Source organism: Prionailurus viverrinus, chromosome D1 (assembly GCF_022837055.1).
Source record: "Prionailurus viverrinus isolate Anna chromosome D1, UM_Priviv_1.0, whole genome shotgun sequence".
NCBI classification, from domain to species: domain Eukaryota; kingdom Metazoa; phylum Chordata; class Mammalia; order Carnivora; family Felidae; genus Prionailurus; species Prionailurus viverrinus.
The window spans coordinates 25,498,111-25,525,795 of NC_062570.1; the positions used below are offsets into that span (position 1 = coordinate 25,498,111).

The 27,685-nt window shown below is 47.2% G+C and overlaps 1 protein-coding gene across 6 annotated transcripts in view; it reads right to left on the reverse strand.

Moving 5' to 3' along the window:
• Window positions 1-27,685, reverse strand: part of ETS1 (ETS proto-oncogene 1, transcription factor) — a 129,323-nt gene that overhangs the window by 6,005 nt on the left and 95,633 nt on the right. For 4 of the 6 annotated variants that reach the window (XM_047877066.1, XM_047877067.1, XM_047877068.1 and 1 more), the window contains 5 exons: window positions 24,384-24,503; window positions 22,675-22,875; window positions 19,840-19,917; window positions 18,720-18,968; window positions 14,163-14,423 (listed from right to left, as the gene is read on the reverse strand). In XM_047877066.1, the coding sequence (XP_047733022.1) occupies window positions 14,163-14,423; window positions 18,720-18,968; window positions 19,840-19,917; window positions 22,675-22,875; window positions 24,384-24,503 (909 nt within the window). The remainder of the gene's footprint in view (window positions 1-14,162; window positions 14,424-18,719; window positions 18,969-19,839; window positions 19,918-22,674; window positions 22,876-24,383; window positions 24,504-27,685) is intronic. The other 2 variants (XM_047877070.1, XM_047877071.1) reach the window with 1 other exon arrangement.

Sequence of the window (27,685 nt, forward strand, 5' to 3'; positions counted from 1 at the left end):
AGAGGTAAACCAGATGTCTAACAACAGCACAGACACTCGAATGAGGAGAAATGTCTCTGGGGGACATCACAGCAAGGAAGTCAAGACAGGGTGATGTCAGCTCAAGCCTCCTTCCCCCGACTCTGGGAGAAAGATCGTATAAGCCCACCCAGCACTGATAGGCACACACAGCCTTCTTGCCGTGGCTTTCCTGGAGTGGCTGTTTCCCCCTTCGGAAGGCTCGCACGTGGTACCAAACGAAAGGAATCCAGGAGACCCCACCCACCCACCCCCCGCAAGGTTCCTCCTGTTTGCTGATTCCCAAAGTGCCCTTTGGTTTCGGGGAGCCATAAAGAGGAAGGACGTGGAATTATTCTTCCGGCTAGAAACGCCTGGTCAGGGCAAGCATTCTGGTCTCGGGTGGCGGGGGGGGTTCGTTCCCTGGCCGGAACCAGAGGCCAGACTTAACACAGGAGCTTGCTTCCACAACCACGTGTCACCTTCATTTCAGATCTGGGCAGGCACAGCAGGGCCACCTGAGGGAAGCACACCGCCGGGAGGCAGCTCTAGGGCTGGAATGCATGGTGGCCCCCTGCCAAGAGCATCCACATCTAGGCCCTGGGGAACTGCTGAGGCCCCACAATGGTTGAAATGCTGCAAGGAGGCCAGCGCTCCCAGAGACACATCTCCCATAGGACATTTCTGTATTGCTTAGCATAGCTCTGCCCCATCTTGCACCTCCTCTCACCCCGGGCCCAGCCCCATCCACCCACCCAACTCGAAGGTGCTCCCAGTGACCTCTGTCCCAGGGAGCAGAGGATGGTGCTAAGAATAGTACCAGTCATGGGAAGGGGGAGTTCACAGACTCAATGTGACTCACAATGGTGTCCCTGTCTGGGGCCCCCAAGGCAGTCAACGGCGTCCTTCACCATGCTGCCCTGGGGTGTCACACATCAGGAATCCGGTGGCATCACTGGGAAACTATGCTTCTCAAGTAGAGACTCTCAGCCACAACAACAGAGGGGTCCCTGTTAGAAGGGAGGCTCTCGGCAAAGAAGTGCAGGAGGGAGGGCCCCACACACGCTCTCGCTGGGCCTGCACACCCCCCAGCTCCCTCGCTGGCTGCAGCAGGGGGATTTCCTCAGTTCCTCACACTGCTTTGTTCTTCTCAGCTTCTGGGCCAGAGGAAGGTACAACAGTGACAGTCCTGATGTGAAGAATGTGATACGATCTTTGAAGCAGAGGTATCAGGTGGGGGACCCTCAAGGCTTACTTCAAATCCAAGGCGCCAATCTACAATTTTTTGAGGTACAGCTTCGAGTAAATTCCTACTCATTCTGGTGATGTGTTAAGTCCCTTCTCCTTGTCTAGGAACTGGAAGGCCTGCCACATATCTTGATGAGGGCTGGTTGTTAAAAATCCCCTTCTATTTTTGTTGTTGTTGTTGTTGTTGTTCCCTTACTCTGAGTCTAAGAAGTGAGCAACTGCAATTTTTTTTAATGTTTATTTGTTTTTGAGAAAGAGACAGACGTAGCGTGAGCGGGGGGGGGGGGGGGGGGGGGGAGGGGCAGCGCGAGGGGGGAGACACAGAATCCCAAGCAGGTTCCAGGCTCCGAGCCTGACATCACAGAGCCCGACGCAAGGCTCGAAGTCACAAACCTCGAGATCACGACCTGAGCCGAAGTCAGACACTTCACCGACCGAACCACCCAGGCGCCCCAAGAAGTGAGCGACTTAGATATACGGCAGTGGGCTAGGACCAAATTTCAGTAAGATTCTCCTGGTAACAATGCCTTCCATCTGCCAATCTGTCAGTCGATTTCTTCTCATTTTCTAGCTTTGGGGGCTATCTGCCCAACGGACTCACTGCTAGCGAATAGGACCCAGGATTGGACTTGAGTTTTTCCTTTTCATTGCCACCACAAGGTCTCACCCTGTCATCTGCGCCCCAGCACGAGGCTGACATATCAGAGCTGATTTCCATGCAGACAGAGGTCAACACAGAGCAGTCGCTCTGTCTGATAGCCGTCCATTATGGTGCATTTATACCAAGGCCGTCAGCTCCAGGCCCATCTCTCTCATCACTAGAATATATGCTCTGAGGACACACACTGTGCTTCTTCACTGCTGCAATCCCAAGCCTAGATGGTGCCTCACCGGCAAATACCGACAATCAAAAAGCTACCTGCTGCCGAATGACCCCAGTTGTTGGCTCGCTGTGCACATGGACTACCCCTCGTTGATCCTTATTTTCTCCATGGCAGGTATGGCTTCTCAGACCAGTGCTCAGTAAACATTTACTGACTTGTACTGCTCAAACAATCGTCCTCTGAAGAAAGGGGTAAGGATCTTAAAAACCACCCCACCTGCTTCTCTCTATTAAACCAGATCTGGGACTAATCAACATGAGTGACTCCCGGGCTGTTTCATCAACATGTTCCCCAAAATAAAAACGACCACACCGCCTGCCCTTTGGGGATTGATTTGCTACTTTGAGAAGTTAATCTCTTCAGCTTGACTCTAAAAGTCAAATCAAATACCTCAGTGTGGGCAGGACACCACATTTATTTTAACCTATGAAACTCTCATGGTTGGTCACCCTTGCAAAAGGGCAGACTCTGCCCTAAGAACACACATCTGGCAGGTGGTCCTAAAACAGAGGAACGGGCCTGATGGGCCCCTCCCTTCCACCCAGGTGTCTCTACCCACAGCCAAACGATGATGGCAAAAACAGAACCCTCAAATCCAGAAATGACCCATCTGTTCACAAGTCTTATCTTCCTCTCCTACTACTGCAAAGGTGCCCACCTCTGGCAGCAGACGGGGTGACCCCAGAGCCTAAGCATCACACCCCTTCCTGTCAACCCCCTTCTAAGCTCTCGTTCACGAAACATTCCAAAATGTCTCTATTTCCACGAAGTCCTTACGAAATGAAGTTGAGGAATGACCAGGAAACATCCTGACAGTTTCTTGCTCTCTGGACCCAACACCACCTGAGGCAGCAGACATCTTCTGCCTGAGGATGAGTAACTGCTGGGCTGTTTGACAATCAAAGCACCGGGAAGATTTTTAAAAGAAAAGGAAGGGCAGAGATTGCTTGATATTTTGGCTTGGCTTTCTGTCCAAAAAAGGTATCTTTTCCCCTTTTCTTTTCTGAGTTACGCCCATCTCTTGCCCCCCAACCCCAACCCGATTGCATCTCACCTCCAACATGATCTAGATATGGTACGTTCTATAACTCGCCAACAATGCCTTGGTTTAATGAATCACATGTTCTATCAGTGAGTTCCCATATCAGTGCCTAGAAACTCGAGGACAGCAGTTGGGGGATATAAATTCTAATAATTCAACGCACAACCACAAAGAACACTCTCTGACAGGGGCTGGAAAAACACACTCCACGAACATAACGCACAATAACTCCGTGAACTTTATTGCTGAAAGAGCCAGTACCTAACAATGGAAGCAAGTTAGAAAACCGCTCTCAAATCAATTAAAACCAGCCTTTGATGTCAAGTCCATGTCTCTGGCACATGAGACCAAAAGAAAGGAGAATTTCAAAAAATTAAAAACAGACAAACGTGTCAGGCGGTGGCGAACCGAGAGAGGAGAGCAGAGAGCATCCTACGAAATTAAAAAATACATAACATATGCCCATGGGATGCCCCAAGTGGGGAGTTCAAGCATTCGGCACTTCCCTGATTCACTGCACGATCTTATGCAACTAACTGAACCTCTCTGGGCTTTAGTTTTCCCATCTCTAAAATGGAAACAGCTATCCCTGCTCCTCCCTACTTTATAAAGACATAAATTAAGTTCCTGTTATTAAGAAATATAGAAATATAAATACACACACATATTATGTATGTACATAAAGAGGTGACCACAATACTGAACAGTTTGGGAACAGTATAAAACACAACAGTGGAATTAAACAGAAGGACAACACAGCAGAATATATATATATATATATATATATATATATATATATTTTATAGTTTATTTTTTTATTTTGTGAGAGAGCACATGCTCACATGAGCAGGGAAGGGGCAGAGAGAGACAGAGAGAGAATCCGAAGCAATCCCAAGAGAATCCCAAGTGGGGACTCGAACCCACGAACAGTGAGATCATGACCTGAGCCAATACCAAGAGCCTGACGCTTAGCTGACTAAGCTACCCTGGGTTCCCCTAGAACATATATTTTTAAAAACAGACTTTTCAGAGAAAGACAAGCAAAAAAGATGAAATTAATAAAACACACACACACACACACACACACACAGCAAAGCACAAGATAAAATTCAACTATTCTTCCGAGAATTAAACCGGCCTTTCACATGGCAAGCTTGGAAAAGGAGGAAGCGGCAGGCTGAAAGGAAGGTTCAAGTATATAAATGCGTGATTTTTAAAAGATACTGCACATGAGAACAACCCGTGAAGATTTGCTAAAGTTAGGGATTACTCTGTGAAGTTCTTGCTCTGATTCAAAGTAGGTGCACACAGACAAGAGCAGATGCATACTGCTTTGCAAGTGAAAGTATCACACACATTTATGGTTTGGGGAAATCTTGGCCACAGACAGACTTAGATCCTCTTTCCCCCAGTGTGCTTTTTTTCCCTAATCATTTATGCTCCTCACAAAGCACGCTCCGCCTACTTATTTTGTAGGGCTGACCTAGGAATTCAGCAGCATTGCCCACAGATGTCGGTGGGTCGGACCCGGAGGCGGATCTCATGAGCATGACCTGAAGGTAAAGCAGAAAGTCCTGTCCAGCTCATCCATGTGCAAGACAGACCGGGGGGCAAGCCGAGGTGGCTGGCCACAGGTCTGTCGGGCCGCCCCACCTGGAACAGACGTCGGCAAGGCTCCCGGGCGAGTCTGTCTCGGTCCTGAGAACGAGACAGTCACACGCTTTAGGGTGTAGAGGAAAGACCCTTGTTTTTGCTTGGGCTCCTCACACCTGCATGTGCTCAAGTACACCTGCGTGGGGGTGGAAGGAGAAAGGAGACGGGTCTTCTCTTAAAGGGGCCGCCTATATTCAAATACAGCCACTCCTGCCACCAGACCCAAGGGCCCTGACCATACTCGACCCACCGCTCACACACAGACTCGGACACAGAGAGGGGGACGCTCGAGTCAGGAAGTGGGTTATTCAGAGCTTTTCCTCCTGATGTCTTCTAGGTAACGGACTCTTTTACGAAGTCCCCAGAAACAGGCTGGGTTTGGATTTGAGGGTACGGGGTGAGAATCTTGTTAGAAACCCAAGAGACGCTTTGTGGGACCAATGCAAACATCAAAAGAAAATGCCTCCCGAATGATGTATCTGGGCAACAGGAAGAAAGAAAGGTGTGCTCACTGATGAGGATTAGAACACGGAATTGGAGGAGTCAGGCGCCCGTGCTTCTCAGGGGGCAGAGGGCAATCTCTGGAACTTATTCTCTCCTAGCAGCAAAGCCCCCCCTGCGTGTCCAGGATGCGACGAAATGACCGGCTAAGTCTGTTAGAATTCTCGGGGAGGTGAGCTAGACCCCAAGGGACCATCGAAGCACCGGATTTTTCAATTCTATCCAGCAATCAACCACCGAACGCCCCTCAGATGTAAGGTGTGGTAGCCAGACCGGGTTGGGTAGCAAACAGAACGTGAACAACAGTGAGGAGGTAGACAAAGGAACGCATTTTGTTCCGCCATCGTGTGATGGGCTGTGTCCTACCTACGCCTTGCCTTTAAAGAAGAAAGGACCGAGAGCCTCGCCCTGAGGGGCCCTGCCCGAGAAACTGCACCCACCTCGGCTCTGAATGTCAACCACCTCCACAGAGCTGCACCCTGCGAGCACCTCTCCAGCGAGGAGCGCCCTGGCCTCCCGTCAACGTTTCACATTCACTCACTCAGGACCACTTTCACTCTTGTGATTCTCAGGGAGAGGTGAGTCACACAGAAGACAATGCCATTTTGGCTTTGTTGAGGGCAACAACAGGCACAGAGCTCTGAAGCCTATCGTGGGCCACCAAGAGCACCGGGACCGTGGCCTTGAGTCCTGCCGCGCTGGCCTACCCGACAACCCGTGTTCGTCGGGGGGGGGCTGATGTGGCCGGTCAGCAGACCTGCAGCGGCCGTGACGAGGTGCTACTCAGACCTCCGACTGCAGGCAGCAGGACTGACGGGATCCACCATGTCCCCGCTGAGGCCACACTATCTGGGGCCGCTCCCCAGAGGCATGAGGTTCATTCCTGGGGGACACAGAGCTGCTCCACCGGGCAACTCTGGCATGAGGATTCCCCAGGAGTCCGACCAGACTTTTCTTGGCACTGAGCCGCTCATGGAGGCTCTTCCCCACCCAAATCCGCCCTCCCTCTCTCCTTTTACAGGTGTCAGACCTGCAGCCTGGTCTAAAAGCTCCCCGGCCTTCCCGTGCTGTCCCCCACTTTGTTCTTCATGGACCTCTCTCACACACCAAGACATTTCTTGCGAGTCTAATCCCGTCTTGACATCTATGTCTTAGCAGACCCAGAATGACACTAACCCGGCCACTAAGAGTGGATCTTTTCCTACTAATCGCCCAACACTGTGAAAAACTTTGAAAGGCATCTTCTTTGTGGTTTTCTAGGCGACGTTGGGCTAGACCTCTTTCCCCCTCTGAGCCTCGATTCCCTCATTCGTACAGTGAGACTCACAGAACCTACCTGGTGCGGTGGTTGGTGACAGTTCAAAAAAGGTAATGTCCATGAAAGAGGCGAGTGCACAGTAGGAGCTTAGCACAGGTGGTTTGAGCTGAATGGCCAGAATGACCTGATCTGATATTAAGTATCTTTCATGCCCTAAGTCACTGCCACCAATTACTGGAATTCTCTAAATAAAATACATTAACCTCTGGCCTCAAGGAATACAGAATTACACCGGAAAGACAAAAGTCGCAGGATGATATGGAACAGTGGTAACCTGCTATGTACCTAGCAAGGCTTCTGGACGCTTTCCCCAAACGATTCCTTCCATCCTCCCAACCGTCCTATGAGACCATAACTATTACTGCTACCATTTCGCAGATGAGAAAACTGAGGTACAGGGACGTCTGCTTGCCTGAGGTCACACACAGTCAGCGGCAAAGCTGGCACACACGCAGGCCGACCGGCGGCCGAGTCCAGCTCTTGACGTCTCCATGAAACATAACCAGGGCTTAAACAGCCTAGGAAGGCCTCCCTCTTGGGCGTTTTGCCTGGACTGAAATGGGAAGGCATTCCCAAGTGACAGACCTACCAACCTGGGGGTGTCACATGGAAGTCGCCTTAGGGAGAAACGGAAGGGGTACAGCTGCTCTTGAACTGAGTCTCTATACCAAGGAACCACTCACTGCTCATGCTCCAGAGCAGTGAAGGCCATCCAAGGAAAAAAGAAAGATGCCAAAGGGCAAAAGCAGGAATATTTGGGACGCCTGGCAGGGCCTTTCCCAACAGAAGCTGCGGGGAGTTTCCAAGGCCTGTTGGTTGAAGGCAACGAGGACCTGTGTGGATGCCTCAGCAGCGTGCTGGCTGACTTCTGCTCAGTGGAAACATTTTACTTCAAAGACCAAAAAGGTGGAGCCTCAAACTGGAGACAGAGCAGGAATTCCAGAACAGTCCCACCCAATTCCATCATTTGTAGTTAGCTTTTGTTAAAGAAACAGGGACCCACAAAATCGGAGACTTCGGGACTCCTCCAAAACGGGCAGGGGGGGGGGGCATCCCCAAAACAGAGGGGTCAACTTGCAAGTCGCCTGCCATCCAAAATCCGGGTACCCGCTCGGCCTCGGGTAGCTGGGGACGGCACCAGGGACTGGGGCACACCGTGTGAAGGGTAAATGGGCAAAGACAGCTTACAAGGTATTACTGCAGCAGAATCAAGACGAGGAGGTGGCTCAGTCAGCTGGGGCCTTCATCAACAACTGGCGGAAACAGGGAGGCTCCCTTTCCACGTTTTTTTTTAAAGACATTTAGAAAAAAAGAAAATTAATAATGAAGCCGAATCCCGCTCCCCTGTGATCCTTTTCTACTCGTGTCAGATGATTACGAAGAACTACCACAAAGTGAATCAGGGGGCAGAAGCAGGAAAAGGGCCCTGCAGACCAGAGAAAGGGACCTCTCTCATCCAGTTCAAATTTCCCAAGGAGTTTCCCTCCCCCATGACCCACGGTGTTTCCCCGTCAGTCTCCTAACTGAGCGGCATGTTAACCCATTAATCCAGGGAGATCCCACCCCCCAAACCATTCCACGCACCCCTCCCCCAACCCAGGACCCACCGCGAAACACAGCACAGAGAATCAGAATCCTGCCCGGCTTCTGAGATGCTGGCTGGCAGCAATGCCCCGCTTTAGGCCAAGGGGGGTGTCTGCCTGGCTTCCTGCAACCTGCTCATCACAGGGCCTCTGAATCGGAAAGGGGAGACACTCTCTGTTGCTGCCTTTCTCATTTCTGAGCTCGCTTCCTCCTGCCCATTCAGGTGCTACCCAAGGATGCTCTACTCTGAGACTGTGGTTGGCCGCCTGCAAGCCTGCGGGCCAGCTCCAGCTTTGCCTGCCCCCAGAACCTCAGGGCACCTGGAGAAGGCAGTCACTGCCCGAAATGGGGACCAGAGTTCTATATTCAAGTCCACAAGTTGTTTCTTCTCACCTACAGCCCATGCACACACTCTTACACTGATGGCCTTCACCCAGAGACTATATTCCAGAGCGTGGCTTCGGTAGTTATCCCTCCCCTGACCCCCAAATTAAAAAGCTCTATGCTGTTCCTAATAACATACCCGTCTGGATTCAGAATTGTAGAAATCTCCCGCACAAAGTCCCGCCGCACTAGGAATTTGCTTTGGTGACCCCTCTCCCCTTTCCTTATCGGTAACTTGGGCTTATACCAAAGGTTTCCTAGGTTGCTATTTGTACCTGAGTACCTTGAGATTGTTTTGCAATCCCGTTTTCCTTCAGAAAACTCCGATTTCAGGTAACACTGCCAAATCTCGGGTTTCATTCTGAATTGAAGGGCTCTGAAGCACTTCCTTTTGCAGTGAAGTTGTTTATTTTCAAAAACACGTTTTAGCAGTAGCTTTGGGTTACTGAACCCTAAAACTTAACTGTGAGCCAGAACTCCAAGGTTCTGGGCTTGGCCTAGGGACTTTCTTACTGTATGACTCTAGACTGGCTCCAGGGCCATCTATGACATGGCAAGAAGTCTTTCAGTCCAGAAGCGGTTCGAGAGGGTTCCAGGGGAACGCACTGCATGGGGCTTCGTTTTCTACAAGACTAGTACTCCTGTTTTTGGTGATGTCTCATGCAAAAGTATTTGAAAGTTGAACTCCCGACAGTCCCACATTTAGCCATAAGGAAAATGAGGGACCGTATTTTCACCAATCTGCAGAGCACTCCATCATTTCGTTACAGTTAATGAAACGAAAGTTAATGAACGGCTTTGGGCTCAGCCTTTTTCAGCCTTCAGGATGAAAAAGAGACCTTAACCACTTCATTCACAATTGCAACTCTGGGTGGGGACATACCCAGGCACTGGACAACAACAGCATTACCACCAGGCTTGCTCAAGAAGCACCAGTGATAGGAAGGGTGCCTTATCTGGCATAATGTCTGGCCATCCGGAATGAAGTTCGATCAAAGGTGACCTACAGGCCAACGACTCTAGACTGAAGCCAAAGGCTAGCATTATGTCCTCCAAAGAGCCCCAACCCGTATACGTGTGGTGCTAAATGGTAACAAGTGGGAGACGAGGTCTCTAATCTACTGTAGGAAAGAAAGCAACGGAGGTAAGCAATGAGTCTTCTCGTTCCTTAACGTGGACAAGGACTGCAGAGGTGAGTGAGACAACTGGCACTTGAGGTTCAATTCAGGAGCTACTTCTGGGCATGTGGCAATGACGCGGTCACTTTTTGTGCCTCAGTTTCCTCATCTACAAAATGGGGCCAGAGGAAGAGAGAACACTATTTGACAACACAGAATGCTCCTCTGTAGCTACTGCAATTGAAAAAATAATCAGAGACTGCTATGTTTTTCAGGGATCCGGGAAGCATTTTGCTTAGGTCTACCAAACAGATAGGAAAACACTGGGCCACTTCTCTCAGATTGTTTTGTAATTGGACGGGGTTCATAATGTATCTTCAAACAAGAGAAAATGGAGCTTTCTGATTGTATCAGTTTGATAACCGTAAGCAGTTCACAGTAAGGTAAGAAGGTACATTTTGGCGGAAGCCAGCGTTGCATTTGATGTATTCTTAACTCAGCTAACAGGCAGCCTTTCAAGCCACGTTATCTGCCCCCACATCTTGACCTAATTTAACAAGTTGCCATGGGAGCCCAGTGAAGGTTGATGCAATTTTCTTATCTTCGGAGGAAGAATGTAACAGTGCAAGAGAATGTGAAAATTCAGTTTCTAACTGATTTCCACACGTACAGTGCAGTAACTAAGACATCACATGAAGAAGTGAAATGCAGTCCTTTGAAGGTGATAGAGACAAAGACCCAAGCTCCCTGTGCGTGATGGCAGGGAAATGACTCTCTTCCCAGCTCGGAGGACGTATACATACACACTTTAGCTGAAGCCAAGTACTGGTGATGGAAACGAACACGGCTCCTCCTGTGTGGCCACACATACTCTGGAGTAACAGAATTTTAAGGGAATGAACAAAAAAGGAGAGAGAAAATAGGTGTGACTTTAACAGGCAATAGAAAGTTTGCCAACACTCATACAACGCTTTCCGCTTGCCAAAGGCCTCTTCCAAACTTCAGCTCATCTTAACACGTCTGCATAAGGCCAGAGCCCCATCTCTAGGAATCCCAGGCACGTGCACGCCCTGCGGCTGGCGGAGGGGGCTGAACAGGTATGTTCCATCCCCTTCCCCATCCCCTAGAGTGGACCTGAAATGATACGGGACCACAATGGGCGGGCAAGGGCAAGGGAACCACCACAGAGCATTCGTTTGCAGTGTGGACAGATCTCCACCAAGCACTGAGCCCAGGAAAAATGTCCCCAAAATTTGGGCTGGCCCCCCCACACGCCTAACAAATCCTGACCTTCATGCAGACCACAGCAAGAAGAAAAAATCTAGTCCAAGTCTAAGGACAATTCTCATTACACGAATTCGACAAGATCATGAACCCTCAAGGGCTACTCCTGGCCCTTATCTGCACTCAACAGTGCTCAGAAACATTTGTTGGAACAACTGGTTTGTTACAACTGAGCTCCCAACCCACACCCCCCATGCTTAGTATCATGCCTAGCACTCCTTTGCTTCATTAACTGATTTAGTGCAATTACATTTGCCCAGATCTCCCACCACCAAGATAAGGATGAACACCTTCCACTTTACTAAAAGTAGAAAAGGGTACAAGGTAAATTTGCCTAAAATCACACAGTGTGGTAGAGCTGGGGGGCAGCCCAGGGGACTTCTGTTTTCTGGGCTATTGTTCTCACCACCATATGAGACAGGGTGAAAAGCTGTATCCCCAGCCATAAAGCAAAACTGGATGGTGAGATGCTTAAAACGTGCTTTTAAATGCAAGCGGCTGCTTTAGTCTTCGAGGCCTTTAACTGACAGTCACCTTCCCTCTTCTTCCACTCACTGGGTGTTATACTCCCTTAGAGAAAGAGAGAGAGACAAAGAAAAGAAGGAAGAAAGCAAGAGCACCTTTTAAAAACAACCCACTCAGCGGCGCCTGGGTGGCTCAGTCGGTTGAGCGTTCAACTCTTGATTTCAGCCCAGGTCATGATCCCAGGGTGTTGTGGGATTGAGCCCCACGTCAGGTTCTGTGCTGAGTGTGGAGCCTGCTCGGGATTCCCTCTCTTTCTCTGCCCCTCCCCCCTCTTGCACACATTCTCTCTTTCTCTAAAATAAAATAATTTAAAAAAATCCATCCAAATCAGGGGTGACGTCAGCCATAACTCAGACCTCCAGAGCACACCTGTATTTCTGCTGAAAGAACTTTCTGATGCTCCTATCTATTTGGCTCTGAGCTGGACTTCCAGGGAAGCCTTGCGGGCAGCAGGCTGATGCTGGGCTATCTTGATGGCAGCTCATGTCTCTAATTTGTATTTCACATTCATTCTGAATTCACAGTTCATCCCTTCCTGTCTCTCCCTGAAACAGGGACACTTGGAAAGACTCTCAGATAATTCTTTCGAGGTACTAAGATCATCTCAGTCAAAACCCTTTCAGTCACTCTTGTAGACTGTTAGCTCGGCAGGCTTCTCCCACACAGGAAATCCAATAACTAAGACACGTAACACTCTCAGAGGGGTTTCTATTAGAGGCAGAGATCGGGCTGCCACCCCTCCCAGAAACTCCTAGATCTGCGCAACGGCCAGAGATCCTGACCAGAATCTTATCCCATGAAGGGCGACCGAAACCATCAGGCTTTCTCTGGCCATAATCCAAACTTTAGAACTTAGGGGTCAGTTTCCTTAATCTCATTATCCACAAAACCACCCTCCCAAGCCAAGTTTTCATGATCACATACCTAGCTAAGACAGACTGATGAAAACTGCCGTAGGAGAAACATTGACTGTGGATGCTGGTGGTGAGAAGGGTGATTATGCCAGAGAGAATACAGAAACACCTTCAGCGAGGGGAAACTAAGTTCAGGACTTGGTACCGGAAGTCAGGGTTGAGGCTGAAGAAGGGCTGGCCTTTACATTCGGCAAATGGCAGAGCACAGATCTCCCCACGCCGCGAGAACAGAAGCAAGCGTGACCAGCTAGAGACCCCGCCACCTCCCAAGCCCACACAGTCATGCTGGAGGTTCCTGGGTCTTTCCTTTCTTCTCCTAATTAAGCTGCATGACTCCCCACTCCTTCCTCAGTATCCAACTGGAGTCCGGGGCTTAAAATACCCAGGAGCTGAGACTACAGGAGCCAGCACTCTTATACACCTTGAAAGAGGCTGAATATATTTTTTGAATATACACCTTGAATACACTTTTCCTCATTCCAGAAGTCATTAATGGAAAGGGACAAACTTTCTAACAGTCTGCTGTCTGGAGATGGGAGAGGACTCCCTTGGAAAGCAGCACTTTTCCACATGCTAGTGACATTCAAGCAAAGACTGTGGGAAGCTACCATAGAAAGAACCGGGTGCCTTTCTGGGTCCTGACTCTGTATAGACCTTGTTGCTACCTTAAAACACAGAAATAATAATTCCTGGCCACCGCTTCATGCAAGGAACTGCACCAGGAGCTAAATGGAATAGACAGCACGAAAGACACACTCCTGAACTTTAAAGGTGGAGTAAATTTTCTCAGCCTTTGAGTCGTTCTCAAAGGTCAGCTGGCTTCCCTAGTAAAACCCTGAGAGTTCCCTGCTAGAAGAATGAGGATCAAGCCCGCTTTTGAGATCAGCCAGGCACCGCCCTAGAAACACAGGTATGACGATTTGCCTCCATCCACACGAAGGGTGCCCCCATGTCAACCTGTCCAGGGTGGAGTCAAGTACAAGACAATGGTGGCCTACACAGGGGAGTAATCAAAGCTTAAAATAAGCTCCACTCAAGCAACACAATTTCTAATTCTTAGAAAACACTACAGTCTTCTAGAAAGGATCTGACAGTTAATACATTAACGCTCCTTGGATATTTCACAGATACCCTCTTCAAAAGCCTCCAAGGTTAGGCAGCACGTGGGCTATGACACGTTCAGACAATGAACTGTTTGATTACCCAGATTCTCCATCAAAGCCTAAGCTCTCAATATCCACCTCCCACACCCCATGCTCTTTCTTCATTCACTCGTAGAAGAAAATCAGTAATAGAGCTAAGTGAGAAAAAAAGCAAGGGTTTCCCAACAGAGAGGCCAGGATCTGGACAGTGTAGGGTGACCAAGGGCACTTTTACCATTTGAAAGGCCAGCCGATTGAGAACTCCCCTATAGAACAATCTAGAGTGTAAGCCATTCCATGATGCCTCTGAGGGAGAAGTTTTCCCTACCACTCTTGGAAATGATCCCTTGGGATAGAATGACACTGTTTACTTCCAAAAGTCAATGGCTATTCACAGAATGGGGGGACAGATGGATCGGACGTCTTAGAGGCTTGTTCGTCCCAGCTCCCCCGCAAAAAAGAAAGAGGCTGACTTCAGTCTCTAGGGACATGCACACGGTGCGTTCTACTGAACCCACCCATGGCAATAAGGACACAGAGGCGGCTGGGGTGGGGGCAGGGCGCCTACCTGTGTAGCCCGCCAGGGCGGCAGCAGGAATGACAGGCTTGTCCTTGTTGAGGTCAGCACGGTCACGCACATAGTCCTTGAAGGTGCCCTTGGGCTTGTGGTTGGGCAGGGCGGCTGGATAGTCCTCTGAGTCGAAGCTGTCATAGGAGGGGACGCGCTGCAGGCTGTTGAAAGAGGACTGGCTGCTCCAGGACTGGGTGAGGCGGTCACAACTGTCGTAGCTCTCCACGCTCTCAAAAGAGTCCTGGCCTCCGAGCTTACCTGGGGGAAAAGGAGGTGGGAAGAGGGCAGGGGGAGAGGAATTGGGAAAAGACAACTGTAAAAAGCCTCTCAGTGACGACGGATTGCTCATCAGACCCGAAGGAGGGATGGAAGAATGGAGAGGCCAGTGGAAATGGAAGCCTATGGGTGTCCAGGGGGGTAGGGCGCCTCACTGGGCCCCATCTGCGAGCCCACCGCCACCGTGTTGTCCTGTGTTACAGCCCCTGGGACAGAGACTCAGCTGCATGTTGCTCTTATCAGTCAGAGGGGCACAGGAGTGTTCAGAACCAGAATTCCAGAGCCAGAAATCCAAGAGCAGAGCATCATACACGGTATTACAGAATTTCTGGCTGACGCAGTAGACTCAACGAAGAGATAAAGAAATCAGAGCAGTGTCAGGCTTAACTCCCTACTCCAAATCAGGCCAATGAGATGATTTCAAAAGGCCCAATTTGGCAAAATACTTTGGTCATAAGAAAAAAAAAATTTCCACTAGACTAAGAGCAGATTCACCTTCCTTGACCTTGGAACTGAAGTGTTATTTTTTAGCATTTTTTCCAAATACTATTTTTAAATGAAATACATGCAATGCCTCTATGCCTTCTCAAATACAGAAATAAGTTAGGAGATGCTTTTTTCCAAGAGATTAAAAAACAAACAAACAAACAAACAAACAACACTATCGCTCTTCTATCCATGTTCTTTGTCCTCTCCAAGTACAATTTTGTACTTGGAATTTATACTTCACTGGGGGAGTGTGGCCAATAAAAAACAAAGGAGCTGATTAAAGAGTTAAGGTCCATAGCAATGTCAGAAATCTTTTACTCTAGGAGTTGCTTCAGGCATTCTTAACTGACCACAAGATCATGCAAGTTCATTAATTTCCCAAACCAGGTTATAAACAGCTGCTGTGATTGCATAATAGCTCCTAGAGAAATTTCCATTGGCAAAAATGCCATTAAAAAGGAGACTAACCAAAAAAATAAATAATTTGGAGGAAAATAAATGTATCTAAAAGCTAAAAAGCTCACAGGAATATGTTCTATGTTCTCCTTCCAGACAGTTTTCAGACAACCTAAACTAAATCCCGGGAGACTAAATGGCCATCTCGATTCAGCACTAGCCAAGAGGCAAAAGGATGTGACAAATGTATATGCAGAAATACTACGTCAACTCTCAGTTGTTCAGAGGTGGCTGGTCTACTAGAAAGCTTAAAGCCCAGAGTAAGATTGGCCTATACAAGCTAATACTGGTGGGTTTCTGGTGTATTCTCCCCTTCATAACAGTGGGGGTTGTGGTTAGCACAGTGTAATTCAAATATTTAATTATGGTATCCAAACTGAAACTAAATATATACTAATTGGGAAGGAAGATATGTTGCTCATAAAATTTAAACAAACAACCACAAAATCCAAGATAAAAGGTATTCACCTAAATATATACTTTTTTGTAAAGCCACTGTTACAGATTTCCTGAGCCCCTTATCCCCTCCAATACTGCTTTACCTACTTAATCTCATTCCTTCCTCAAATCATCCATTCGAAAGGTAGTTATTTACCTACTTAATCTCATTCCTTCCTCAAATCATCCATTCGAAGAAGAGTAATCTCCAGAAGTCAAACCTTTATTATTATGACAAATGAAAGAATTGTCTTTTCCAGAAAATTCACATTACAAGACTCAAGAAAACAGCCTACAACGCGAATGCAATAGCCTCTTTTGAACAGAACAGGAAATTTTGTGGTGTCTCATAAAAAGGTGTTGGCTAAGACCAGCTCTCCATCTTAATGGTCATTCAATTTCTCTGTGAGACAAACACACCGATAGAAAGCCGAAGAAAGAGAATTTTTCATGAAGAACACCCCACCCGAGTCGCCAGTATTTAGGTGGTATTGATACGTAAATCTCTCTGAGCCGATCCTACCTCCGTCAGTCACTTTTATATTTGGAGGCCGTGGAGAATGGAATTTCCACAAGCAGGAGAGCTGAGTTTCCAAGGAGCCCCAATAAGCAAGGGCACTAAACTAGGCCATAACCACCCTCTGGCAGCCTCTCAAACATGAGCCAAATGTAACTCAGTGGAGAGTTGTGGTTTATGGCAGTAGGCTGCTTTCTTTTAGCTCTATTTCACAATCCTGGAGCTGGGAACCTTCGTTTACGGGTATTTTCTCCAAAAATGGGTTGAATCCAACTGGATTAGGCACTCAGTTATGCTACTGTGCTCATGCAGGGAAGCATGTGCTCTCGAAGACGTCCACTGGCAAGCTTCTCGGAGAAATGGCTCAGAGCAAGTTCCGTCCAAAGCTATCGGACTCCACCAAAGAGACCTCAGAGCACTCTGAACGGTGGATGGGGTAGCCCCACAGCAACCCGCTGCACAGACTAACACAAAGACAGTACTCAGAGTCCAAATAAGTGGGACACAGAAGCACTTTGTATACTATAATGCTGTACACGAATACCACGATTATTACTACTAATAATCCGCTAACAGTGATGCATTCATTCAAACCAATCACACCATGGCCGTTTCCATCAGCCCCTGGAAGATGTCATGTTTGCGGAACTTCTCGACTGCAAAAAAGCAGCCATGAGCAAAATGGTCTTCCTCCCCAGTTCGTGTGGTCAGTCTGTCGTAAGGGAAGGAGAACGAGGCCAGAGAGAAACACCTCACGCCCCTTCGTCCGGGTCACTCTCTGGTCCACAGTCACTGACCATGGGGTCGGAAGGATGCTGGGGCCCAAAACCAAGAACGAGAGAAGGAGGGGGAGAAGGGACAATCACACAAACGCAAAGCCAGACGCAATTTAAAAACAGCGTGACGGCAGAGCTACCCGAAGTTATGCCACGGCAGAGCCCAGCCCTCACACTCGGCCTCATCGCATATATGTACAGAAAGCCCCATGAGAAAGAGTTCTACTGCTTTGACCTGCCTGGGGTAAAAAAAAAAAAAGCGCACACATAACACATGTGTGTGTATGTATTTAAATAGACATGCATCCAAAAATAAAAAAAAAAAAAAAGAGTCAGAAAGGGGAAGGCAAAACTGGTTCCACCCATCCCCTTCGGTCTGAAACACAAACACCCTGGGGCCCTAAGACGGAAGATTACAGGTTCAGATTTTGCTAGGGACTTTCCCTCTGCAGGGCCTACTGCCTACCCTAAGTGCCTGCTGGGAGGAAGTGTAAGCCTCACACTCAAAGAAGATGACAATGTGTATTGGCCCCTGGTGCCTGTAGAATGATTCTTCAAAGTGAAGATGTCTTTGGGCTCCCCTCTGAGAGGCTCAGAAGAGGCAGCAGAGGGATTCATCACTGAGCAGAAATCACTCCCAGGCCAGCCCAGCCTGTCTTCTGTGGCCGAAGCGCTCAGAGCACCAGCTCGAGGAGCTTTCTCCTGTTCCTCTTCCTGTTTGTAATTTTTCTCCATTTATCCATCGGAAGAAGAGTCTTTTTTTTTTCCCAACTTTCTAGAAATCAGCTCATGCTTCCTCGATGAACAAATATCTCCTGACAGAAGACTACTTTTCTCAGAAACAAAACAATCTGGACACTTCACGAGGCAGGCGTGTGCCTCTGAGTGTTGATGTCCTGATCTTAAATTCGGGTGTGCTTGACCTTTCTTTGCTTTATAAAGTCAGTCAGCTCTATTTTGAAACATTTACTTCCCTGTCAGTGAATGTTTTATCATTGTCCTAAGAGTCGTGTCAACAAGAGTACCTTCTTTTGGAAGCCTCTGGCCACCTTGTTCCCTGGTCCTCTAACTAAATATTACACATTTCCACCACACTGCTGATGACCGATTCCAAATAATCCACTGGTTAACCATCTTGTGTCTTCCCAAACCAAAGAAGTCACCGGAGGCTAGAGAGCCCAGGCGAAGCAGAGGTCATTCAGATACCAAGCCAGGGTCTACGGTCTGATGCAGAAATACTCTAGGAGGAACACTAGGGCACATGTGGAGTTCAGGGCTTTCCAGGAGGATCATCTGAACCATTTTTAACTGGTTGTGTCTTCTTGAAGCAAAATTCTCCCAAAGAAGATAAATCATACCTTTAAAAACCACCACATGCAACCAGTTATTATTTAATAAAATATCTTACCCAAGTAAGAAATGTGACTGGTCACCATGCCAATTCCAGCATGGACACCATGGTCTTTGTCATGATGGTGGACCTGGCTAAAATTCCAGGTTGGAAAGCCCTTAATATCTACCTATTCTTGGGACCTGGAAAACTCACAAAGTTAGGTAATTTCTCGGAAACCCAAGAGCCTCTAGAGAAGAAATCGGACCTACCACGACTGGTCCTCCCCATGCACATGTTGTCTGGGGTTACAACTTCTTGTTTGATGGCGAAGTAGTCCGTCTGCAAAGTGTCTGTCTGCAGAGGGTCCCGGAGAATGACCGAGGGGTAGTCGTTCTCATACTTGAGGGAGAGGAGTTCCTCTGAGCTGATGGGATGGAGAGTCTGGTAGGACTCTGTAATGAAGCTAGGCTCTGAGAACTCCGAGGGAGGAACGCACTGAGCATGCTCGATACCATAACCTGGAAACAGAGAGCGTGTGCCATTGGAGAGAGGGCCAATTTGCACCTAAAATAAGCACATCTTCACCATTTACAATAGCCCCACAAGCTGAAAACAAGCTTACTACCTTAGAGACTGAAAGGAACATATTTTAAGTCAGGAGGGCCTGGGTGTTTAACCTTGCTCTACTACTGAACAAGATACTTCCTTGACAAGATACTTCCCTTTTCTGGCTTAATTTACACATCTCTAAAATGGGGATGATTGCAATCTTCCTCAGAGCGTTGTGATAAAGATCAAAGGAGAGTGTATGTGTAAACTGCCTACCAACACTTGCCATCTTGGAGTGAATACCACTGTTGTTATTAGAACATAATAAACCGGTAAAATGAAAACAACCTGCTCAAGACTCCCTTCCAAAGCAAGGCCATCAGATAAGAACAGCCCTACCCTAATTCTCTTCTTCTGGCCACCTCTCCAGTATGGTTGGGTTGTCATATCTGCTAGTAAAAGGGAAAGAGAAAGGGCCACAGCCATATCTCTAACCCAACCCTCTGATGGCCAGCATGGTGCACGGGATCAAATAAGGTCAAAGTTCAGGGGTCAAGTTGTAGTCTCTCTGCATGACTTTTATGCTGAAGATATCAGAAAGAGAGATCCTGGCGTGGAGGAGTTTGCAGGTTAATAAAAACATCAACATGTAAATAGGTTGAAGCCTTGTGCCTTGTGGGAATAACAAAATAAATAACATAGAGGCTACAGTTAAGAAAATATTATTTTCCACAGAATTACCACAAAGGAGCCTGAGATCATCTGGGACAGGAATCCTTTCCTAGGTCCCCATCATAGGAAGAAAAAAAACCACAGGAGACGAGTGAAAGGCGAACTTACTAATGAAGTAATCCGAGGTATAGCGGGATTCTGGATAGGTAGGGTTCACTCCATTAACTTGATATGGTTTCACATCCTCTGTAACAGACAGGGCGAGGAACAAAACAAAGAGGTCAACGCGCAAGTAACGTTTGGCCTAAAAGGACCTTGGACACAAGGACTGCAATGATCTCAGTCCCTCTTCTAAGAAATCTGCATGTTCACTAACTGAGCTGGTGTCTGAGTCTACCCTGACTGGGGCCTTGTCTAGAAATGAGATCACAAAAGTATGGCTAAGTCTATTATTTCAGTAGCTGCAAAATGGTATTTAATATCTTGGAAAGAACACCAGTGAGTAATCTCCAAGGGCTGGGAAGGCATTCCACCCTCATTCTAATGGACGTGTGTACCACATTACCATCGGAGGCTTGGGAAGTTACCAGCCCAACACTCAGGCTGATGCGTTCCAAAACTTTTCGGAAACATATTACAGTCTTTAGGTAGGTTGATTTTAACTTCTTCTAACAGAAGTCTGGTTTTTGTGTTGTGTTTTTTCGATCGCCCCACATTTCAAGTGTGGGCCCAGAGGAGAACAGGACACTGGTAAGGTGACTCTTTGGTGGATGTGGCAGGCTTGTACAAAGAGAGAAAACAGTTATCACCAACTGCTGCTGGTGACCTGGTGCTAACTCCCCTTGGAAGGAGAAAGGAATGTAGGCGAATTAACTAAGCACAGACAAGGTCTCTGCTGAACGAAGGTAAATTCAGGATCCTCTCATTACCCTGGAATCCAGTGCCGTGACCTCAGCCATTGTATGGAGGGGTCTGATTCTGTTTCACAGTAAGAATCAGACATAAAGAGGGAGTATTGGTTTGGGTTTTTTCCTCAGATACCTGATAGCTTGTTGGGAGCAGAGACTGCTGGGAAAACAAGTTTATGCCTGCACCGAAAAAACAGTTCCCAGTTGAGATAAAATGATTAAACTCTGCTTTACCAGCTTATCAGATTGAAACATCCCTGTACCTTTGGCCTTCCACCCCACCCCAAACAGCTATGTTCTGTTGCTCTAGTTTAATTACAGAACAAAAGCCATAGCCTCCATGCAAACACGCTGCTCAGCTCTTCAAGGATCTGAAGGGAGATGGTTCTTCACTGCCTCTCCCAGTAGAAAATGGGTAGGACGAGAGGACTCGTGTTCACAAACATCTTCAATTATTTCCCCATCTGCCTAAATTCTATTCCATTATGCCTTGGCGGAGAGCAAGTAAGCCACACCTGTCTTAGGGACCCAGACGCTCCCGCAGGAGTCCATATTATTATACAAAGAAGGCAGGGCAGGAAGTTCAATCAAAGAAGACCTACGTTTAAGGAAATGAGCGATCTAGAGGAAACCACCTAATCTGCCCTCATTTTACAGATGAGGACACCAACGGCACCCGCGCTACTCTTCCCATCTCACGGGGCTGTTTTGAGAATCCAGAGACAACACGTATTTGAAAGCACTCCGGGAACAAGGAGGTGCTGCGCAGTTATTAACGACAGCTGTGATCACAAACGCTCCAGAAACACCTGGCGGCTCCATGGAGCTCAAGAGAGGGAAACAGCGTATGAGTAGAATATATTTGGGTTACACGGTCTGGTAGAATCCACCTTTGTGTTTATACGCCAATGGTTACATCAGATCTGTTATGAGCCTGCCCCATCTCTTCCCTCTATAAACAGGTCACTCGTGTCAACACGTAGGAGTGGGTGTTTGTGCAGTCACAGGGACATGTCGGGGTTTCGGGAAGCCTGTGCCCGGCCGTCCTCAGGCCTCAGGCGTGGTAGCCGCAGCGAGATTTCACCTAGTTCTTGACTGCGTTTATTTATTTATTTTCCGGCAGAGGCGGAGGAGAAGGAAGATAACACCTCTGGGCCCAGAGGAATCTAATTTGGGGCTCTCCTGAGCATCGAGGAGTGGAAAATCTCCTCAAACAAAGGAAGGTATTATATGGAATAAAAGTTCTAATCCGGAGCTCTGCTCCCCACCCCCAGCGTCTGCGCCACGGGCTGGAGCTGGTGACCACAGGGAAAGGGTGGGCCTGGGTCAGAGAGGCCACCGGGCTTCTAGGCTTACAGTCAGCTGGAGGGCACCGCTGACTGCTGGTAACTGCAATTTATTTTAAGAAGAAATTCAGAAAAATAAGTGCAAAAACACCCAAGTTTGCCGCCTGCTGCTGTTTCTATACTCAGCCAGGACTGTGGTACATGAGTCACTTGGTCCAAAAAGGTTGGAAGAGGCTCGCAGGGGAGGCCATGTCATTACAAGGTTGCAACATGGTATCCTGACATGACCCCGATGTCTGTTCTGGATGACAAAGGTATACCACACCGCTGTAACCCCAACCCCGTTACTGGGCAGGGAAGCCGGTCTTATTAGTTAGCTCTGAGCATCGAAGCTTTCTTGCGGGATGTGGACAGGTACCACACTGGCATGGATCAAGGGAATGGGTATGAAGACTGCCAGGCAAAAAACAAAAAAAACAAACAAAAAAATAACTATCTGTCTTGGAGCTGGCCGAAGACACTGCTCGAAGAGAACATGAGTTTAAGATAAGGACGGAGATGAGAATTTTGCATCGCAAGAAGCGTCCAGAGTGCAATCTTGTGAAATATTACAATCTGGACCCCTAATACACAGGAGAAAGAGAAACTAACATTTACTAAGCACCTGCCACACGCCAGCCTGACATGCCTCCACAGCCTGTATTAAGACCTCGAGGGGACACCCATACATCATGGCGTCGATGTCCCACCATTGGGTGTATTCCCTCACCTACCGCTGCAGCAGCCCCACCCGGCCTCCACACCGTTACCTTTCTGCAGGATCTCGAGATGTTCCCACAGAATGTCCCCGACGAAGTCCGGGGCCAGCTCGAGAAAGCAGTCTTTCCCTAGCGCACAGAGAGCTGCTCCATTCATACAGAACTTCTGGAAGTCCACACCTTTCAGGCTGAACTCATTCACAGCCCACATCACCCAGTCCCGCACATGGGTTTCTGTCCACTGCCGGGGGTCTGAGGAAAGAGAGCAAAGGGAGATCCAACAGGTCACGTTTTACCTCTTGCCCGTGCCCCAGACAGGACATTAAAGGATCTGAATGTACTGAGGATGCTCTCTCATTTACAGATTTAGGAAGCACCTGCCTATAAAGGCATGTTGTGGGGCACCTTTTATAATACTCCCCCCCAACACTCAACATCCCCAACTTCTCTATCTCGCCAGTTAGGAGATCACTATCATCGACCAAAAAGTAATACATGAATATTCTCCACCCTTCATTAAAAAATTCACGAAGCTCCTCTCTCACTGCCTTATTTTCATTAGGTTTTTTTTTTTAAGTCCAGGACAAAGGAACAAAATGGCTTCTTTAATAGCAATAATGACAGTCAAGTCTGTTCTAGAGATTGCACTCACCTGCCCCTGCTCTTCACCGTTATAACTGACTTGAGGCATTATCATTACTCATTTTTACCTTGGCTAATTACAACTAGTAATAATCATAGCAACTAGTAACAATAAGTCAAACGGTATTTGCTAATAACAATATTATCAGGTGCCTGTGTTCATCACACCAGACATCCTGCAAGGCTGGAACAGCATCAGAGAACAGACAATACATACTCTTCCTACGTGGCCTGAGGTGGAACGTGAGTACATCAGCGTGGCCCTCACAGAGTTCAGAGGGCGGCAGGCTGTGGTGCTCACAGCAGACCTGCTGTCAAGGTCACCCCCTTCAATCTAGCAGATGACTTTATGAGATGCTGGCAAGCCAGTAGTCAGAATTCCCTTTGTGAATATTCTGCTTTATGTTCTTGATAAGACGTTGGACATTGCTGTCAGCTGAGGTTTGTGGGAAAGTAGGACATACACGAGAGAAGGTTTGGAGACGCATTCACAGAATCTAACATGGGGGTCTGACTGGGCTGGAAGCAATAGACAGTGTTACCCTTACTCAACAGAAAAGTATTCTTTCTGCTCTCAATTGTTCAGGAAATGTTGCTTGCTGAAGGCTTAAGTGTTCTCCAGTCATTTGTCCTTTCTGACAACTCCAGTCCCCTTACATTCCTAAATAAACCCTTTCAGATGAGAACACCCAAGTATAAACACATTTCACCAAAGTACATGGAAAAGAAAAGAGCGATCAGTTAAATTCCAAGGAATGTAGCTCGCTGAGTTCATTCAATGATGGCCCAGAATGACTTGAACACTGTGTTTTCCAAGCTTGTCTGTGCTTTGGAATTGCCTGAGAGGCTTCAAAAATACTGATGCCACCAGGAATTGCATGTTAATGGGTCTGAGACATGGCCCCCGGCTAGGGATTCTTTGAAGATCCTGAATCTCATGTGCAAATAAGTTTGGGAACCACTGTCCTAAGACCAAGATGGCAGTTGTCAAACCCGGCAGATGGGAAAACATTAGCATGGAGGCACTGACCAAAGTATGATTAGCAATCACTCTATAGGTGAGAAAACTGACCTCACCTAAAGGCCTGATCCCATCTCTTTTTCTATCAACAACATACCTTTGGGAATTCCCAGTCGTTGCTGTTCTTTAGAGAAACCACTGAAAGTAGCTTTCAACGCTTGAGACATCATTTCTTTGCTGCTTGGAGTTAACAGTGGGACATCAGCACATTCCATATCTGGAAGAAAAAAATATATCCTATGAACAATAAAAACAACACGGGCGATGGATGTTAGCTAGACTTACTATGGTGATCATTAAGCAATATATGCAAATATCAAATCATTATATTGTACGCATGAAACTAATACATGCCAATTATATCTCAATTTTAAAAAAACTAATAGGTAGTTAACCACCCGTAAGATATGATAGGACATGAATGGTCTGAAGAAAGCAAGTTGAGAAATAACTATACTAACATCCTCACCAGGGCAGGTGAAATTTGGGGGGCTTTCCACAGTGTGCTAGGCCCCTCAAAAAAAAAAAACCTGACTCTTGCCTAGAATGATGTGCATCCTTCACCAAAAAAAAAAAAAAAAAAAAAAGCTTATTCTTTCTGTGTAGCTTTATTAATTCACCCAGAGTCCCTACTCACACTTCACATTCACTGAGAGTGTTATTGTGACTACATACTTCCAGTTACCTATGAAGAGGAAACAACATTCATTCATTCGACAAAACTGAGCACTTGTCATGTGTAAGGAATCAAGAGAAAACAGAAATGATCCCTACCCTCCTGGAGCTGGGTTATCAGATTCTGGGAGGGGATTCAGTCATTATAAAACCATTTGCCCAATTAAACATTCGAAGATGTCAATAAGGGCTTCAAAGGAGAAGCAGGAGATGAGATGTTAACATGAAACAAAAATTCCGTCAAGGCTGGAGGAACCTGAAAGGGTCTCTCTTAGGAGAAGAGACGTGCATGACCAGAAATCTAAACCATGCATACTAGTTTAAAAAAGGAAAGTACTCTAGACCAGTAGTTCTCCAAGGGTGGTCCCCAGGCCAGCTGCATCATCATCACGTGGAAATTGTTACACATGCAAATATCAGTCCCACTCCAGACCTCCTGAATCAGAACCTCTGGGGGAGAGGGGGAAGCCCAGAAATCTGTGCTTTTAACACACAATCCAGGGGATCCTGATGACCATGGTCCTAGACAAGGGGGAGAAGCACAAATAAAGGCTGTGAAATGGGGGAAACTTTGCCTGTTTTAGTATCAAAAAAATGAATGCAGTGGGAGCAGAGAACCCCCAAGGACAGTTGTTTGAGAGAGGAAATAGACAAGCGCAGAATCTGTTAAGGGGTCCTGATGGATGTGAAGTGGCCCCACACTATAGTTCTGACTTGCATTTCCCTAATGATTAATGATGTCTAGCATCTTTCCATGTGCTTGCTGGCCAACTTTGTATCTTCTTTAGAGAAAGGTCTATTCAAAGACTGTGCTCATTTTTAACAGAGTTGCTGAGGTTTTTGTTGTTGTTGTTGAGTTTTAGGAGTTCTCTACATACCCGAAAGAGTCGAGACAGGGTCTTAAAGAGAGATCCGTATCCTTCTGTTCACAGCAGCATTATTCACAATAGCTAAAATGTGGAGGCAAAGCCAAGTGACCATCAAGAGATGAATGGATACGCAAAATTTAGTGTATGCACGCAATGTGGTCTTATTCCGCGGGACGAACCCACACATTACGCTAAGTGAGATAAGCCAATCACAGAAAGACAAATTATATGAGGTACTCAGAGAAATCAAATTCACAGAGACAGGAAGCAGAAAGGTAGCTGCCAGAGCCTGGAAGGAGAAAGGGATCGGGGGAGTTTAACGGGGACAGAGTTTCAGTTTCACAAGATGGAAAGAGTTCCGGAGGTGGATGGTGGCAATGGCTGTACAACATTGTGAATGTCCGTAACACCACTGACCTGTACACTGAAAAATGGTTAAGATGGTGAATTTTACATTAGGTGTATTTTACCATAATAAAAAAAAAAAGGAGAAAAAAAAAAAGAGAGAGAGAGAGATCACCTTAGCTGTTCTGTAAAGAATGGTTGAGGCAGTGACTATGAATAGAGGTGGGAAAATTTGGTAAAAAGTTATTGCATTAGTTGCAGTGAAAGATTATGGTGGCTTTGAGTAGGGAGACGGTGTTACAGATAAAGTAGGTGGACAAAGTTGAAGTGCGTATGGGAGGTACTATCTATAAAACCTGATTTCTGTAGGTGGTGAGCAAGAGTAAGGTATCAAAATCTGTACATTTGCAAACATGTCGTCTTTGGCTACATCCATCTGTATTTTTATCTCTATGTCCAATCCCTCTAGTACCTGGAGAACAGGTTCAAAGCAAAGATCCACAAATATGGCTCAAGGTAAAAATTCTCTGCATTCAACGCAGGCACAAGTTCCTATATAAAAGCCAACCAACAAAGAAATGACCTGAGAATTCCTACCAGCCATCCCGTCCGTGATCTTTAGGCAGTGATTACACTTTATTGCAGTAATTTCCAGAAGCCCTCTTCCTCACCCTGAATCTGGAGTGTATCATATGAAACTGACTTATTCAATGGCTGAGTTCCAGGCACGGCTACTGCAGAAGTTCCTCGACTAGCCATCTCTAAACCCTGGCCACTTAAAAAACTTCCCTGGACACATAGAATGTGTTATTGGCTGAATAAAATGGAAACACAGAAGGGAAAAGATGACAATAGATGACCTCTGCAAAAAGGAGCAAACATAGTGCCTCTGAATATCAAAATGAATGGAAACTACATTATAAGAAAGGAGAGCCAGCACTTGCCCTCTGGTTTGCTTTGGGGGTTGCTGTCAGGAACCAGCTTGGGGTCCAGCTTTGCCCTGAAAGGACAGAAGGGTTCACTGCAGCAGCTCCCCAGGCCCTGCCACGGAGGGTGAATCTGAAGGTCTAGGGAGTGGAGAGTCTGGGCTGCCCTGGGACAATGCCCCCAAACATCTAGTAATCTAGTGGAAAAACCAACATGCCTCCAGGAAGGTTGACAAAATGATGGAAAATCCCAGATTGTTAAGAGGGAAAAATGGGGGGAGGGGGGGGGAGCGGATCAAATGTTGATTACATAACATCCAGCCCTTCAAATAATGGAGTAATCACATGAGTCACCAAGAAAGATATCAATGCCGCCCCTTTGTGCCTACTCCACACACCCAAGAACAGCTAAGTGCGAGGTCCAGAAGTGTCTCCACTTAGAGTCGAAGTCAGCTTTACCTCAGAGAAAGTAACTTTTTCTTTAACCCCAGAACATTATTTTTGAAAGGGACGACCAACTGTAGCATCCTTACCTCCCAGCACGCAGAACATGCGAGTCAATCAACAAATGGTCAGTGAATTCA